The sequence below is a fragment of the Bactrocera oleae genome, chromosome 5, assembly GCF_042242935.1.
Source record: "Bactrocera oleae isolate idBacOlea1 chromosome 5, idBacOlea1, whole genome shotgun sequence".
Classification (NCBI taxonomy): Eukaryota; Metazoa; Arthropoda; class Insecta; order Diptera; family Tephritidae; genus Bactrocera; species Bactrocera oleae.
Genome location: NC_091539.1, coordinates 56817685 through 56836376, shown reverse-complemented (window position 1 = coordinate 56836376; position 18692 = coordinate 56817685). Strand labels below are relative to the sequence as shown.

The following is an 18692-nucleotide window of genomic DNA, read 5'->3' as shown; positions in this document are numbered from 1 at the left end:
TGAAGAGGTAGTAGTCGCTGGAAGCCAAATCTGGTGAATACGGTGGATGCTCAAGCAATTCGTACTTTAATTCGTTGAATTTTGTCATTGTTAAAACATCTTTGTGCGCAGGTGCATTGTCTTGATGAAAAATTATTTTTTTGTGCAGCAAACCAGGTCTTTTCTCACGAATTATTTCATCCAGCTGATCCAAAAGGCTGCAATAATATTCAAAGTTGATTGTTTTACCTTTCTGAAGATAATCAATCAACAATATTCCTTTTTCATCCTAAAAGACTGATGAAATATGCACTAACTTTCCAAACAGCTTTTTCATATGCAATTCTCCATGTAAAATATGAAGTATTCGTTTGTCTGAGATGCCTATGGCTTTAGTAATTTCTCGCTTGTCAAAATTAGAAGTTTCTCAAGCCTAGTACGACCAGGCCCAAATTCAACGGTACGTTTTAAAGGTGAGGACTCCTTATACACTTCTAACAATTATTCATACATTTCCTTTGCTTTTAAACCTTTCAAAACAAAGAATCTAATCACTGAGAGAAGCTTATGAGAGACAGGTTGTATGAAAGATCATAGGGTCAATTTATGACTGGTGGATCCTGAAGCAGGTGACAAAATGAGCTGTGTTATTTCTTATATGTATAGTATATAGCGTTCGCGGAACTAAAGAAAATGTTTAATATAATAGAGGACAATATATAAAATTGTAAATTATTCATTTGCTGGGGTTTTTTAATGAAGCCTTTTCTACTTTGCTCTTCCATAAAACTTTAATAAACTTTATCAATTTGAATCAATTCAACTTAAAAGATAAACAAATATTGCCTCAAACAACTTTTGTATACATGCATATATGTATTTGTATATATGTATTTTACTTTCATAAAATTTAAAGACAAACAACTGTTAAACGAATACTTTTCCTAAAATGCTAAGGCAACCACAAGTGTGGTTTATTCATGTCTACACGCCTGTTGGTATGCTTTAGCCACAGTTCAGCGCATTTGCAAGCCAAAAACAATTGAATATTTGCCAGCAAGTCGGTATTTGTGGTCAGAAAACTAAAAATATATATTCGATTTCAATCCAATTCTTATAAATAACTGAAATCATAAATAAACAAACAATATATATATATATATATAATATAAGTATGTATGTATTTGTGTCCAGCAGACTGGAGCTCTTATAGAGAAACACAGCGCACAGCATGGATGTGCAGTGGACCCCTTAACACCCTGTTCCACAGCACGTACATCTCAACGCTCAACTGAACACTCGATTGAGTGAAGAGAACAAAGGAAACAGGAAAAAAGCAAAGTCAAAAGGATTCGGTCACTCGTACATAGGCTGAACGCTCGCCGCAAAGAACCGCATTTATTGATGTGGCTTTGATGTTGTTGTTATACAAACATTTGTAACTATGTAGGTATGTACGTACGTTTGAGATAAATATTATATTGGACAATCGGCGCGACAGACCAAGCACGTCGGCAAACGGTTCAAGCACGTAGCTCAGCAGTCGGCAGCGTCTTCAGCATTTAAGGGAGGTAATAAACCAAAAGAGGCGAAAACAAATCAACAACCCAGCAGACGAACGAATATAGACAGACAAATAAACAAAGCGAGTTGCGACGAGCTGAACGAGTGTCGAAATAGAGAAGATCCAGTCGCAACAGAGGCGTTGTATTTAAGCCAAAAAGCAAACAAAGCAACGAACTGAGCCTTACCAGCAAGCTAAAGGAACTGCGGGACCATGTTAATAGTGCGGTCGAGTCAGCAAGCCAACAAGCTCACTTCACTGCACTCGTCCAACCAGTTTCTCAATCAACTGCACTTGAAAGCTAGCACAGAGTTCGAGGCAACAAACTAGATTGGATTGATTTGGGCTCGGCACAACAGCGACAATATTGGACTGCGCCGAATGCAAAAAGTTTTCACCAGCTCGTATCTTCCAACATGGTATGTGTGTTACTGCGGCATTTAAACTCACCAAGGAGTTGCTTATCTGCTGGCAAACTGTTTGTTTGTTGTGGCCTGCAGCGGCGGCACTGATAGGCAGAACGATGTGGTTGAACGACAAAAGCCAACTTTGGATGGTTTGGTAATGAGGACGGTAGGCATACTGTTGGTCGGCTAGCTGGCTGGTTTCCTAGTTGCGCCACCGATAAATGCAGCCGTTACTGTCATAAACACAAGCTGACCAGCATCCCAGCCACTATATGTTGGAAATTATCACATAAAGCAACAACAACAGGCCGTCTTTACATCCAATTCAATTGAAGAATAGCTCCACTTTGACACTGATAGTGGGTACTAAGCAAACAAAAGCCGATAGCGAGTGACTGTCAGTGTTTAATCTAGCTCCGTATTGCCTATGAAAATACCTGTACCGTTAGTGGCATATGAGTTCTGGTAGAAGTGTATATTCATGTAGGTAATTGCGTTTGTAAGTGATAGTATGCAATCGTCCTTGAAGGTTCTACCAGCGTCGCTTGGAAATCTATTGCTGCAACAGTGTTGAAAGCAGCGCTGTATCCACTGTGACCGTAAAACTACAATTTTAACAAAAGCTTGTTTGCAATAGTTGTTGTTGCTTTTAAAAGTCATTAACTAAATGGGAAAAGCAAAAACATTCAACTTCGTTTTGCTTTTAAATTTGAAGTGTAATAGTGTGTCATCAGGGAGGCTTAAGCAAATTAGTTCGTTTACCAGTAGAAGTGGCGTAAAGCGTTTGTCAATAGGCATAACACCTCATTACCGTTAAGAGGTTGTTTGTGGGAGCCTTTATTATAGTACTGATAGTGTACCTAAAATAAAGGCAGCCTTATGAAGTAACAACAGAAATAAATTTCCGAACTTGACATCAACAGATGTCGCGAGGGGTATCCAGTCCGATTTTAGACAACGTGGGTAATTTTTTAACATAGTTATAAATGGATTAGAATAAATGAGACCACATAATAAATCTTAATTCCACAACTCAGAAGTTTTTATCTATACAGATATACTTCAATTATAAATATTGTAATTCAGATCACGACATCAAATTTTTAAATACCGATCTTTGGAAACGGCAGTGAATGCGAAGGAGATAAGAAAATACAAGCTCTTTAAAAGTGTTCTGTATTTTTTATTAAATACTGTTTTCGGGTTTAAGTTCGGCTTCAAGTACTAAAGCTATAGAAAAGAGTTTAAGGCATCCACTGCGACAATTTTGGTTTTTAGAATTTTCATATGGGTTTCGAAAGTGGACAAAAACTTGAAGAATCCATGACTTGTAAGATAAGAAAAAAGTAACTAATAATCGCCACAACGGATCGTAAACAAAAGTACACACTTAAAATCTCAGGACACAGATATATTATTGCTATCCCGAAAACACCTCTCAAATATATACTCGTAAAAACTAAATCGGTTTTATTAAGAGAAAGATTTTCGCCCCTATTTTTGGACCAGAATTTTTTGTGTTATCGTAAAAGCTAGAGAAAATATGTATGCTGGAGAAAAGACATTAGTTTTCCCCCAACGAACATAAAGTCAATCAGCTATTATTTGATCGACCACAATTGATAAATAAGTTTGTAACAGAACATTTCTAACCAGTTCTGTGGTGTACGGATTATCTAAAATATTAACAATAATGATTCAATTACAACCGATATATAGGTTAGTTCATAATAACCAAAAAAAAATTATAATATCTACTTCAGCATACTTAAATGGCATCTTGTGGAAAAGTTTTATGTTTTGCCTGAAAAACCAAAGTTTTTCGACTTCGTATGTAAAGCAAGTTTAAGTCGATGACTGCTTCTTTGCTTGACAGCTTTTACACTAAAAAATCTTGCTATATTTCAACAATATTCCTTATTGATAAATATTGCTAGGTTATCTAGTCAAGTTAGACCATTACGTTAGTGATTAATATAGAAGGAAAGACATTGTGTAGATGTTATATAAAAGTTTTTAAAGTTCTAGAAAAGTTCCCTCAATAGATGGCGCCCTAGTCAAGATATTTTCGAGTTCGAATCTAAATTACCTAATGGAAATATTAAACCCGAATAGATAAACAAAAACCAAAAAAACTCATAGTAGGATGAAACCCAATGGAAACAAAAGGCAAAATAACAAACATTACAGGAAAAATAATTTATGGTCGATCTGAGGTGGGGAAAAGAAGTGAGAGGGGCGTGACCGAATTTTTAAGGGTTAAAAACAGTTTATCTCGATTGCCGGCAAAACGACGAGTCCTTTAAAAAACATTTATATAGCAATGTTGTAGGTAATGAAAGATCTATAACGTTTGTATATAGACATGTTTCACATAAACTCAAAATTTATGTTAAAAATTCAAATAAGCAGTTTTCGGGTTTTTCGTTTTATTTCGTACAAACAATTTTTTCTTTCATGAAATTTGGGTAAGTGTACCATCTTTTGTTCCACTCACACTGTATTTTTTTATTTAAAATAAAATAGGAAACCTTATTTCGACTCAAAATCGAAAAAAACCCAACTTTTTAACTAAAAATTCACAAGTGAAAACCTCAGATTTTTTTTTTTGTTTAATCAGTAAGCTTTTCCTTCGTTGAAGTCTCTACTTCCTGATAACATTAAAAATATATGGTAAATTTTCTCAGAAAGAGCAAAAAAATACCCCACTAAACAGATGAATTATGAACGATTGTATCTAATATTTCGTAGTAGCAGCAGACCTTTCTTCCATACAGCACAGACCTTGCTCCTTTTGACTGTTATTTGATATATTTATAAGTATTTAATAGCGAGTGGCGTTAACTTCAAAACAGCGACACATAAAGTTTCCAAAAAATGAATCAAACTTATAACTTGTTTTAACAGCATCACTGTAATTTATTAATTTATGAATTCACAGGCTTATTGAAATTAGTAAGAGCTCATAAATACGTGAAGTTTCCAGATAATACACCTATTGAACTTGCAAATATACAGACGTACACTTTTATATCTATATATCTACTCAAAAGCTTGCAGCGAGCGCGCATTGGTTTGTAGGTTTGTGCAATGCGCATATTGAAAACGCTCCATACCGCTAATGAAAACCATCAATTTTGGCAATTATGATGGGATTTTGATTAAAATTTCTTAATCAGCAACTTAAACAAGGAGCCTACACAAATGCGGAGTTTGCAAGTGCGCGCGTGTGAGTGTGTGTGTTTGTGCGGAGCTAAGCCAACGCCAACTTGGCGCTAAGCTGCACTTAAATGCAAGTGGAAGCACACACACGCACACGCACGCTAATGCAGACTTATGTGTGTGAACCAAGCGAGCTTGAGTGTGTGCTTTAAGTAGGCGATTTCGTAATTCGTTTTTACAGGGTGTGTACGTTGTGGCGATGCAGCGGCTTTCGCTGTGGTTGTGCTGATAAGCGCATTTTACTTCAATCAAGTTAATTAGCGACTTGTGGTTTGCTTTGCTTTTGTTTTATTTACATTTAACGCGTTTAATTAGCCTTATGTTTGCCTATATCTATGTATATATATATGTGTGCGTGTGTTCACATATTTGTAGTGCAACACCCCGCTGGAGTTGTTGTTTTGCCTACAGTTGTAGGCGGAAGTTGAAGCGGCAGCTTGTGGCTTGCCACATCAGGCGGGGCAAGTTGAGCGCAAGTTCAATTAAGTAATGTGCAACGTGTAAATGTTTAAGTTCGATTTTGCTGTTGCAAATGTTTACAAATCAACGGTTGAATTAACTTTATTTGGTAAATGATAGCGGCGTGAGTGCTAAGGGTTATCGATTAGGAAATATACAATCAATTTTTGGAAAACAAATTATGTGAATAATAAAAAGTTTTGAACAAAGAAAAAACCCTTTTAAGTGAATGTTCGTTTCTAAAAAAATAATGTTTGCCATTTCAGTATGTCATGCTGCACTTTGGTACAACGCTTGGAAACAGTGTTGCCAGATGTGAATATTTATCTACAAAATGAAGATTTTTTTATAAGAAATATCATCCAAATCTTAAAGTGAAGATCTTAAAACGAAATAAAAATTTTCAAGCAAAAAAGTCTATACTATCAAGATATCTGGCAATACTTCAAGATTTTTTGTGTAGTTGATACACAAATTCACCACTTTTATCAGCTATTTGATCTCGGTGAGTCAAATCCTTGTGTGGTTCAAGAAACGCAATTTCGTTCCCAAAAATTTACTGTTTGGATTGTGGTATGGCGGCATCATTGGACCTTATTTCTTTCGAAATGATGCAGGAAATGCCGTTACCATCAATAGCGAGCGTTCTAACATAATCTTTACCGATTTTTTTCCCAGAATTGGATGTAATCGACGCGGACGATCTTTATTTCCAGCAAGACAACGCGCCGCCTCATGTTTCACATCTAAACATGGACACATTGCGTGCAGGGTTTAGCGACTCGTTAATTTTGAAAAATGCCCGCCAAGATCATGCAATTTAACTCCTGTAGATTATTTTCTCTAGGGGTACGTTAAATTAAAGATTTAGGCCATTTAACCAACAATACTCGAGGAGCTCGAAGACAATATTCAGCTACTAGAACCGAAATTCCAGCCGAATTGCTACACCGCGTCATTGAAAATTGGCGTAAATGGATGGAGATATGCAAACGGAGCCGTGGGGGCCATTTCGCCGACATTTTGTTCAAATCATAAAAGGCATAAAATGAACAAAATGTAAATGTTTTATTTCATTTTAACATTGCCTTGTTCTTGTTAGTAGACCTCATATATATTGTAATTTATGGTGCCTTTAACGTTTCCTTTTCGGTTTTAAGAACTTCGTGGCAAACTTAACATAGCCCGCTCAGTGTATAAATAGGTAGCGGCATGAAGCGAATTGAGAATCTCATATTTTGGCCTAACGAAATGTTGTTAACGACAAAAATTTATTTTCCTTTAGGTTCTCAATTCAAACACTAGAAATATTTCCAGCTAATGGAGCATATTTTAAACGACATAAATCAAAAAAAATAGCTCCAGTAAAGCGAACAGACATTTTGGACATTTCTTCGATTTCCCAGCAATCTTCTTCAGTAAGGTGAGCTACTGTCAACTAAAAATATATAAGAAGAACGAAAAAAGAGAAAAGGGCACTGCAAAATCTGGGTTGTAAGAAAAAAAAGTAATCAGAATCTCATACAATATTTAACAAACAGTAGCACGCTGTGATGTATAATCACTAGAAAATGTCCAAACTGGGTCAATCAGAATATATAGTTTTTGCTTTAATGATATACGAGAAGCCGAGGCATTTCAAACCGGCACCGTATTCATATAAACTAATTTGCTTATCATATGCATAACGAAGCTATTAAATTAAAAATTAAAAAAATTTTTTTTGAGCAGCTATGCATAATAATACGAAATAAATGATTTGTAAATAAAATACCATCTAGTAACACTCGAGATCAAGGTTCTGACAAAAATTAAAAAAAATATAGATTCGAGAATCCTAATTGTGAGCAACACAAAATACAATATTCAATTATCAATATCATAGGAATGAAAACGCCTAATTGTCGGCAATATTTTGATTAAGTCACATAAGAACTTAAAAAAGGGTTGCCTACATTTAGGATAATTTTATATGTCTGTTGATTTCTTTTTAATGTTAACAAATAAAATAATAATTGTTACATATAAAATATAAAAAAAGTGCATAATATAATACTTTTGTGAATTTATGAATTTACTCACCCTCTTAAATATGATGTTTTATCTGAAATAAAACAAAAATGCTATGTTTTAGTAAAAAATCATATAAACTTTGCTTAAATAACACTATACAACACTTAACTGCATACTGGACTAAAACAATTTTTTTCAAGATATGGAGACATAAGAAAAAATCATGATGATGCTCATAATTTTACTTTTCCCGTAACTGACATAATAAATTTAATGTTCGTAACAAGCTCAATATCAAATTTCGAAAGCAAATATTTCAATTTTGGTGGTTAATTTCGAAAAACGGAGAATTTAACTTTTTACTTATCTCAATTTCACGAAAAAACTTGATTTGGTCCAATATCCAGAAAAATGTCAATTTTGTTGTACAGTGTAATTTATAACTTTTAAATGAGTTTCTAAGAATATCATTTTGTTGAAGTCAATAGAGCTACTTTAGGACAACGCTACAGTGAATTGCTAACCAGTGCTCAATAGCAGAACATATGTATTGATGATCGTTTAAAATCGCTTTAAATAACAACAAAAACCAAGGTAACCTCAAAATGACTAAAACCTTTGAATTCTACACTTAACTACCCACCCTTTTCAACAAATCTAATCAAAGTGATCTAGTAATAGAACAACTAATAATGTTTGCTCTTATTCAGTTTTTATATATTTAGAAAGGAGTCTCACGAAGATGCATTAAAAGAGTATCAATACATTGTCATAAATCGCTAAAATTTTACACGAATGTCAAAGCAGTTTTAAGTAAACTTTAAAAATCGGCGTCAAAGAATAACTAAACTTGGAAAACGAATTTTAACCAGAGTTGGAATACAAGCAAAGTCATGTGTAGGCTTGTCGGAACTTCCGTTCGCATTAAACGATTCAAAAATATCGAGTTTTCCAATAGGGATGATATGATTTCTAATTGTCGTTTTTAATATGTCATGATCTGTAATTTTTTTTTATTGAATTTAATTTTTTCATTTCATAAGAAAAACTGTTGAATTTGGAGCGAAGAAAATCCACAAATTATTCATGAACAACCATTACATTCACCTAAATTGACAGTTTGGTGTGGTTTTCGGTCTAGTGGAATCATCGGTCCGTATTTTTTTCGAAATGAAGCTGGTGACACCGTTACTGTTAATGGAGAGGTAATATAGATCGATGGTAAACAACTTTTTATTGCCGCCATTGGAAGAAGTTGATCTTGACAACATCTGGTTCCAACTAAACGAGACTTCGTGTCAAACAGCACGTGCAACAATCGAGTTATTATTATAAAGAAAAGCTTGGAGATTCGATAATTTAAAGATTTTGTGGCATTGAATGTCGAGAGTATTACATATTTGGGATGATAGCTAGACTGCCGTTTCCTCGATAATCGATTCACTATGGATATTACTTATCACTGAAAATAAGAGGCGGAAAGTGTTTTGGCTGTGACCTATTGTGTATCCAAAACATAAATGAACAACCTGTTACTGCCTACAGATGGGTCTACCAGGCGACCACAAAACAGCATCCACAGTAGTTGCAGCAACATCTAAAAGGATTACAAGAAAACATTGAAGCTAAACAATTGAAATATGAGGAGACAGCAGCCTGCTCCTTGGGAAACGAAAAGTCAGAGCATAACACACCACAAACTCTCCAATGCTCGCAAAGCTAGTGCGCAGCATCCTACAAACTAGACGAGAACAATCAAGCTCTTGAGAGTGTGGTGAATACCGAATGCCGACAGACTGTGGACGCTGAAGACAAAAAGCGAAGACGCAAACCCGCAAAGCAGCAAACACAGCAGCAGCAAAAGCAACGCAGTTAACAGAAATTTTTCCGACTGGTTGCAAACAACAGCACCAAAAGGTGCGCACAACTGTTGGACGCGCGTGGAGGCAACAACAACTGGCAGCAACAACCGGCAAGTCAGACAGCTATCCGCCGAACCAACTGGTTGTGTTTAGTTCGAATGCAACACGAACATTCGTGCGAAGCGAAAAAAAAAACAAACGGTGAATGAAAACGAGCACAACAACAAAAGCAACGGCAGCATCACGACAAACCAAACAAACGAAAGACGGTCGAATGCGTACGCTTGGAAAACTCAAACAACAACAAGGGGTGAGTGGGCAGGTAGCAAGTACCGCGGATTCGTTGTAGGTAAAAGCCCATCAAGCTGACGAACTGCGGCCGATGCTACCGCAGTCACAGTCGCAGCCACCGAATCTCGGTACTTTTGCGCCGCAACGCGCTGCCGATACGATGCTACGTACGAATGGCAGGCCGATCGGCCGCGGCGGCTGCTTAGCTGACTGATGTGTGCGCTGCGTCTGCTTGCTGGGTGCTGATTTTCAATTTCAGTTGACTGTGAACAGGCAGCTTGAATCGACGTATACGTCGCGTATTGCTGTATCAAACTGTTTCAAGCCACATACACAAACACACAGACGTAAACGACGCTGAGTTGTAAGCGAAAATCAGTAGTTTTTCAGTGTGAGAGATCATCGCGCGCGCGTTGAACCAATTCGAGTTGGTAGAACATTTGCGCGTTCGCAAGCCAGTTAATTAGACGGTCGGTCAGTCAGTTAGTACGAGTGTCGGTCGTCGTTTGTATGGTCGTTGAGTTTCGTGAATGAAATGCAGTTGAACCTGACGACGGGCGGTTAGAAAAGTGCAAGTCGCGTGCGCATTGAGCGCGTCTTGAGCATAACAAAACAATATTCATCATAGAAATTGGAAACAAAAAGAAGTGTGTAGCGACGAAAACGAAACGAAAGTGAAGTGAGCGTGTGTCTCGCGGTGATTGATTGATTGCTAAAAAGTTAAATAATGAAATTTTACGAGTTATTAATGTAAAAATTGCGATATTTCTGTGAAGGAATAATAGTAAATAACACAAGAAATCGAAGAAAAACGAATCGAAATTAAAAAGATATTGCCAGCAAGCAGCTTCCTCCTCAGCTTAGCTGCTGATTGTTGTGAAAATTCTTCTGCACTTTCGTTGCGCACGTAATACGAAAGCCGTGGCGAATTTTTGAGTGACATGCAAAATCACTTCTAAGAAGAATTAGAATTTCAGCGGTGTAAGAAAGTGAATTTCGCAGTGAAATTAATTAGAGAATTAGAAAAATCTTTATGCAACTTAGCAAGGATTTTCTAGTTGGTTGAAATAAGTTTTGAGTAAAAGTAATTGAGTGAAACTAACAACGAAACACAAAAACAAATATTTCCAGTAAGAAAAAATATATAAAAAATTTTTAAAAAATTTCGCACAACTTTAAAGTTCGATCATTATAGAAAGAAATAATTTATAAAAGTCTTTCAAACAATTTTTAAGAAAAGTGCTACAAACACTTTTAAGAGAAGTGCTAAAAAATTTATTCAGTAAAAATACAATATAATGTAACAGTTGTTTGTAAAAGAGTGTTATGCAGAAAAGCCTCTCCTGAACCAAAATTCTGAGCAGCGAAACTTCAAATACTAAAACAAAAACAAAATTTAGTTAAAACAAGTTGAGCAGAAAATACGATAAAAACATAATTAATCAGTGTAAATCTACCAAAAAAAAAGCTTACAACAACAATAATTGTTTTAGTAGAGATAAAATACTACGCGAGAACAGACGCTTTCAAGCAAACTGCAGTTAATCCAAGCATAAAATACGAACAAGAAGCACTCAAATCCGACTTAACGTGCCCAAATAACAGTAATAAATCACAAAATTAACTAACGATTGAGTGATCAAACTAAACTCTCACAAAAGCATAATTGAACGACACAAACCAGCCGACAATTAGTCAACACCCAATCTAATCTCTATATTTCTTTACTCTTGACTACTCAAAGCCAACAACATGAAGCGCCTCAACGCACTACCCACATTACTTCCACTCCTGCTGCTAAGCGCACTCATCACTCTCTGTCGTGCCATACCCAACGACGCGTATATGAAAATGATGGCCGCCGAAACGCCCAATGATCCTTGCTACGATGACGACAAGGCGCGCAGATGTATACCCGATTTCGTGAATGCCGCTTTCGGCGCGCCCGTGCAGGCGTCCAGCACTTGCGGACTCGAGCAACCGCAACGCTATTGCGAATTGAGCGGTGCGGGTTCACAAGCTAACCTACAAGATCTGAGCTGTCACATTTGCGATCACACCAATCCGACGCGTCGCTTTCCCGAATCAGCGCTAACCGATTTAAATAATTCGAATAATGTGACGTGTTGGCGTTCGGCACCCGTACCAGCGGTGACAAGCATGAATGCGCCACCGGATAATGTATCGTTGACGCTGTCGCTGGGCAAGAAATACGAATTGACCTATGTGAGTTTGCAATTATGTCCGAAATCGGTGAAACCCGATTCGATTGCGATTTATAAGAGTACGGATTATGGCAAGACATGGCAACCATTTCAATTCTACAGTTCACAGTGTCGACGCGTCTACGGGCGTCCAAATCGTGCAACCATTACCAAGCACAACGAACACGAAGCACGCTGCACGGACTCACGCGGTCAGGTGGGCGAAGTGACCGGTTTGCAGGGATCGCGTATTGCTTTCAGCACATTGGAAGGACGTCCATCGGCACGTGATTTGGATTCGTCGCAAGTGCTGCAAGATTGGGTTACCGCCACCGATGTCAAAGTCGTCTTTCATCGTCTGCAAATGCCTGAACCGAATACGTTGAATGTTGTAGAGACCAGCGGCGTAGATATGAAACCGAATGGCAAATATAGCGAAGCGGCAAGCAATTCTGTGTTGATACAACAATACGGTACGAATGTGATCGAACAACCAGCCGATGGCTTGGGCATACCAGCTGCGGTGACTATCTCAAGCGTTGCGTCGGCGCTGAACGCTCCCGCCGGTTTGGGCCAACATTATGCTGTGTCCGATTTCCTCGTAGGTGGACGCTGCAAGTGCAACGGTCATGCATCGAAATGCTCACCGGATCGTTACGGTGTGCTCGCATGCGAGTGCAAACATAATACAACGGGTCGCGACTGTGAACGCTGCAAGCCATTCCATTTCGATCGGCCGTGGGGTCGCTCAACGGCACGTGACGCCAATGAATGCAAAAGTGAGTAGCAACACAAATAAATAAATGATATGTAATGAAAAGTAGTGAATGCTGTTGAATTAATAATTCATACTTATGTATCATGTTTACTGTTATTATGATCATTTTGTGGTTGTTGTGTTTTTTGTGTACTCAGTTTGCTTTGCATTAATGATGATGAGGGTTCTCGGAGGCGTCGATATGACAACTTAATTAATGTTTTATGCTAATATAGATTTCAAATGTGTTTTTTGGGGTGTTTAAGGTGTTTTGGGGGTTAAAAGCGAAAGAGAAGTTATTATTTTCACGAATGTATGCATATATAAAATATTATTATACGAGTATTTAGGTTTATGGATATTATTGAAATACGCGCATATAATTAGCTAGCGTGCACTAAAGTGAGATTAGGCTCAGACACTGCTTTTAGGCTTGCTGTTTATTCACCGAACGGCAGTTTTTTTTTTTTTTGGTTTGAGAAACTCATAAAAGCCATGAAAGCTTCGTTCTCGTAGTTTCGAATGCCTATAGAATTTGACGCTATATAATACTTTGTATATATATGCATCTATGAACATGTTGCTTTGTAATCTAAAAAAGGCATGAGGTTATTAAAATAAATATGGCGCTAATCACTAAAAATGTCGGCGTTTTTTTTATTTTCTATTTGTAAACATATGTTTTTAACCAAATATAGCTACAAGAATCTTTCAAATTTTAAAATTAAATGACAATACAAAAGCTTACCGCATTCGATTGTCAAAATATAGTATATAGTTAAGCTTTAGTTTTGTAAACAAATCACTTAAGAATCTTTAAATGAATTAAACGATTTGAAAAAAAAAATTATATATATCCTCATACAGATAAATAAAAGTAAAAACAAAAAAAGCGATCGTTAACTTCGACTTTTTATAGCTAAACCTTTCACATGTGAATTTTTTGTAGTTAAAGAAGGTATAGATTTTTTCCTGATTTTGATTGATCAGTGTGTTTGACAGCTCTATACTATATTGGTCCGATCTAAGCAATTTGCTTAGGAATTGGTGTCTTGTCTTGCAGCTATATGCTATAGTGGTCCGATATCGGCGGTTCTGACAAATGAGCAACTTCTTGTAGAGAAAAGAATGTCTGCAAAATTTCAGACCGATATCTCAAAACTGGGAGACTAGTTCGTGTATATACAGAGGACAGAAAGACGGACATAGCCAAGTCGACTCAGCGGTATATATACATAAGTATACGGTTTATAGGGTCTCCGACGTTTCCTTCTGGTTATTATAAACATTGTGGCAAACCATATATTAAGTTAAGGGTGTTTTTTTTGAACATGTGGTTTCCAAGAAGAAATAAAACGCATATAATTTAATGATATGGCCAATTTGTCTTTATTATAAAGATAATAAGTGCAAGTGACCGCCACGGTTGGCTTGAATAAATTCCAGCCGAGACGCATAATTTTCGACCAACGACGCGAGAAGCTCTCCAAAAGCTTCATTCACAAAATTGATTATTTCGTTGGCGGTATGGCATGTAGCGTCGTTTTGTTGGAACCAAACGTCGTTCACATCAACACTCTCCAATTCAGGCTCGAAAAAGTCATTAATGATGGTTTTATAGCATTTCCCTGTAATATTATGACCAGCTTTGTTTTTGAAGAAATATGAACAAATGATTCCCTCCGCTTGTTGTGAAAATTGGGATCGGTGCCCCTTTGCCGATTATACGACGCGCTTGATGGTCCTTCAGCTTCAATTCTTACACGAGTTGAATTTTGTAAGCCCGCAAACCAAGATCTTCCACAAAATGGATGGACATAGCTACAATTACTGTTTCGGGTCTTCATCCGAATTCACTGAGAATGCGTATTATCCACTGAAGTTTATGTGGTGCTGGCCGATTATGAACCGATTTTATTATTTTGGTAATAAATTTCCACGATTTGCACACGTTGTTCCGTAGTTAGTCTATCCATTATGAAATGACAAATAAAACTGAAGTTAAATCAAGTAACAGCTGCCAAAAAGACCAACGCCAAGAAAGGTATTGCTGCAATGAAAACCACACATCTAAAAAAGCACATCCGGTAGATAGCAGACAGCGCTGAGCTCAGATTTAAAGGATTTCACAAGTTAAAGTAACAAATATCTAGTGAACAGTCATATTTACGATGATCTCAGTTAAAATGGGGAATTATATTTTAATAGGACTCTTACTTTGAAGATCATTTACCAATAGTTAAGAAAATATCTTCCGACTATTTCATAAAAATATGATAAATAACGAAATGACCTCGATATATGCTTTGAAAAAAGTCGGAAGAGAAATCTGCTGGATTCTCAACTTTAAACTGTAACCAACAAAACTATACAAATAATGAATCAATGAAGAGGGTAACTTGCAATCATTTACTTAATGGCGAAAACCTGATGCATTTATTTACAAAAAAAAACACATTCTTTATTTCTCTATTTACACTAAATACCTACTTAACCTTTTTGAATGCAGCTGGGCGTGCCACTTGCCACCGGCGATCCTTCAATAGAACACAAGTTTTTCTTCCCTTGAACTTCGCTCGTGTTTACTTTCGATACAAAAACGAAATAAGGCATTGGATTGCGCTTTTTCTCCGGCACATTGCAAGCTTGCGCCGCATATGGCACGCTGTGGCACGTTTTAATCATGTTTATGCATTGGCTTAGGCTTATCCATCATTGAGCAACATAGAACACGTGTGCGTGGCGCAAGTGGCACGAGGCGGCTGGGGATGAGAAATTTAAGAGAAATTCGGTATTGGGAATTGTATTTGTTGGTGCATGCAACATGCGACTGCAAGAAGTTGATATGTATCAGAAGCTGCTGAAAGGCAATGAATGTTTAAGTGCGTTTGAAAGCGAACTCCCGTGCGGCTGGAAGCGCTGATACGCTGACAGGCTGGCGATTGGCCCTCACTTTAGCGCCATAACGGTAATCCCATGAGTGTGCTGTTATTAAATTCCATATTGGCCAGCAGCAAAGGCGAGCATTTAGTGTGGCTTTTGGCTGTGTTTGTGTGTGCTTAATGTAGTGAAATGAGGTGTTGGGGCACTACACTGTGGCTATACAATATTCTATATCTGCATATGTGTTGCTTTAATAATCCCTGCCACAACTAGGTTTCGTTATAGCGCAGCAGCTTGTTGCAGCATGCAAATAATTTAAAATTTTACAATCTTACCGCCTTGACTTAAGCCGTGCTGAGCTCGGCATGCGCTTAAGGCGTTCAGCGTGCGCTCTCACTAAGCTCACTCTGCCACGAACGTCAGCGTCGCTGCTGCATTTGATGTGTGCAATGCGTGTAAATGATGTTTAATTAAACCAATTCCTTGTTTGACTGCCGGATTTGCAATTCGGACTAATGAGACGCGCGTAAGCAGTGCCACGGTCATAAGGTTGCCATATGTTGCAAGCAAATTAAATGAGTATGCAAACGCTGTATGAGTGCCGAGGGTTTCCTATAAGATTTTACGACTAATTTTACGAGGCATCTGGCATTGGTTTTATGTGAGAAATTAGAACTGAATTACTTTGTAGTGGAAAAAGTCGTAAAGTTGCGAGATTTTAAGTGTGAAACTAAAGTGGCGTTATTTTACGCTTTCTAAAAATTGTTGCACTACATTTTGAACAATTTTTCTAAACACACACAAATGTATTTCTACAAAAAAAAAACCAAAAAAAAACAATAACTTCGACTTATAATACCCTTCACAAATGCATAGCAAAAAAGGGTATAAAACGATCTTTATCTTGATTTTGATGGGTCAGAATGTATGACAGCTATATGCTATAGGCGCCCGATCTGAACAATTTGTTTATGCCAAATTTCGTGAAGATATCTGGCCAAATAAAAAGGGTTTTCCAGATAAGGACTTGGTTTTATTCAGTCTGTTTGTATTGCAGCTATATGCTATAGTAGACCGAAGTAAATGAGAAATTTAGTGAAAATATCTCGTCAAATAAAAAAGTTGTCCATACAAGGATTTGATACGTATTGGTCAGCTTTTATAGCAGCTATATGCTATAGTGGTCTGATTAAAATAATTTTCTCGGAGAGGTTCTGCCTTGGACAATAATTTGTTCCAAATTTCGGGAAGATATCTCGCCAAATATAAAATTTTCTATACAAGTGCTTGATTTTAATCGAACAGTTTGTCTGACAGCTATACGCTACAGTGGTCCGAACTGAACCATATATTCGAAGATTGTAGCGGTGCTTTGGTTGCAATAATTCATACCAAATTTTGCGAAGATATGTTGATGATGATACATATATATAATATATGATTTTTAGCGATCAATTTTTATAGCAGCTATATGCTATAATGGTATAGTAATGGATATCAAAATACAAATTTATTATGAATAAGTTTTCTAAACCATAAAATTTTCAAGTGTCTACTTCAGAATTCATGCGAGAGTTTTATCACAAACAAAACGCCTACAAGCGTAGAACCCTCACCTTCACCCTTACCTTCAACATTACACTAACCCTAAACTTTTTTTTCTAATATGCACACATACACCCAAAAGTATATTACATGCTCAATTTTAATGCCAGCCAAAATATTTTCGAAGTTTAAACAGCAAATCAAAAGCAAAAATAACAAAAATATAAAAACAATCAACAGAAAAATCGCAACCCTTAAAAGTAAAGCGCAAGGCAGAAATCCTGCGAGTAATTAAAATGCAAAAAACATTTTGTACAACATATTTGTGAACAAAATTAAAACAGCAACAACAACAATACCATTCAACAGCAGCAAGTAGTCACTCCATTACCGACAAACGGAAATTTTAACCGAAATTAATTTGATAAGCGTGTCCTGGCGCAGGCAAGCATAGAAAAAAATCACAAGCGCACACACAACCAGGAAGAACTTCTTACACACACACACACACATATACACAAACACCTCATTGACACACACTATTAGCACACATACGCTCACAACCTAAATGCACCGTTAGTCGCCGTCCGGTCCGCAATCAGACAGCGGCGTGGCGGTGGTGAGTGCTATGCACCCTGCTGCTCAGCCAGCGGGATATCTGGCCGCCTACCCTTCCTGCTGCCAGAGAGTTCTACTTTACTTCTTTTATTTCTTGCTTTACTGAAATAACTAATGGCTTCAAATTACAAGAACAAATTTTTTTCGTTGTCTCACATTTATTATTATTATACTTATTGAGTTATATTTGTTGTTGTTTTGCTGCTATTCCGTACCAAAACGTTGCTGAATGTGCATTTCAGTGATCAGCGCTGATAGAAAAAACGTATGAGTGTGTGTCAGTATGCGTGTGTGGGGATGGCTGTGTGGTGTAATAAAAATTTTCGCGCTATTGTTGGCCTTAATTAAGGGAAAATGCTCGAAATTGGATGCGTTTAAAAGTCGAATTTGTGGATTTTGGGTTTGAGTTTGGCAAAGTTTAATTGCTGCATTGTTTTTTTCTCGGCTAGCTCAAGTCCTGACTTTGTTACTGTGTGACTAACTGTTTTTTTTTTAATTTATTTAACAAACCTTTTACGTTACACTAGTTCTCTATATAAAGTTCTAGTTTACTATATTTTTCTATACTATAGTTCTATATATAAAGCTAGGTCACTTTTTGATATTGAAAGGCTTAAAAACCCCCAAAAAGTTGGATAAAATTCAACTTATTATTAAATTTATTTTTATTAATTTTTTACACTCTTAAAACCAAACACAGCTTTACTCGTTTGCTTTTTGTTTCACTAAGCTCCTAACCCAAGTCTTTATCACCATTTCTGCTACTAAACTATTTTCAGTTCTTTCGTAAAATCGTCTTAAGAATATAAATACTTGTTATTGTTTTTTTAATTATTAAGCTTTTCCAAAATTAATCAGTCATCTGCTATCGTTTGATAAATAAGTGTG

The 18692-nt window shown here is 36.8% G+C and overlaps 1 protein-coding gene and 1 long non-coding RNA gene across 3 annotated transcripts in view; one reads left to right on the top strand and one right to left on the bottom strand.

Moving 5' to 3' along the window:
• Positions 1-18692, bottom strand: part of LOC118683477 (uncharacterized) — a 184963-nt gene that overhangs the window by 29256 nt on the left and 137015 nt on the right. Inside the window, exon 4 of the long non-coding RNA XR_004979298.2 lies at positions 7714-7735. This is a non-coding gene — a long non-coding RNA (uncharacterized lncRNA). The remainder of the gene's footprint in view (positions 1-7713; positions 7736-18692) is intronic.
• Positions 10073-18692, top strand: part of NetA (Netrin-A) — a 171091-nt gene continuing 162471 nt past the window's right edge. For both annotated transcript variants that reach the window (XM_036376166.2, XM_036376168.2), the window contains exon 1: positions 10073-12780. In XM_036376166.2, the coding sequence (XP_036232059.2) occupies positions 11550-12780 (1231 nt within the window). In that variant the 5' untranslated portion in view covers positions 10073-11549. The remainder of the gene's footprint in view (positions 12781-18692) is intronic.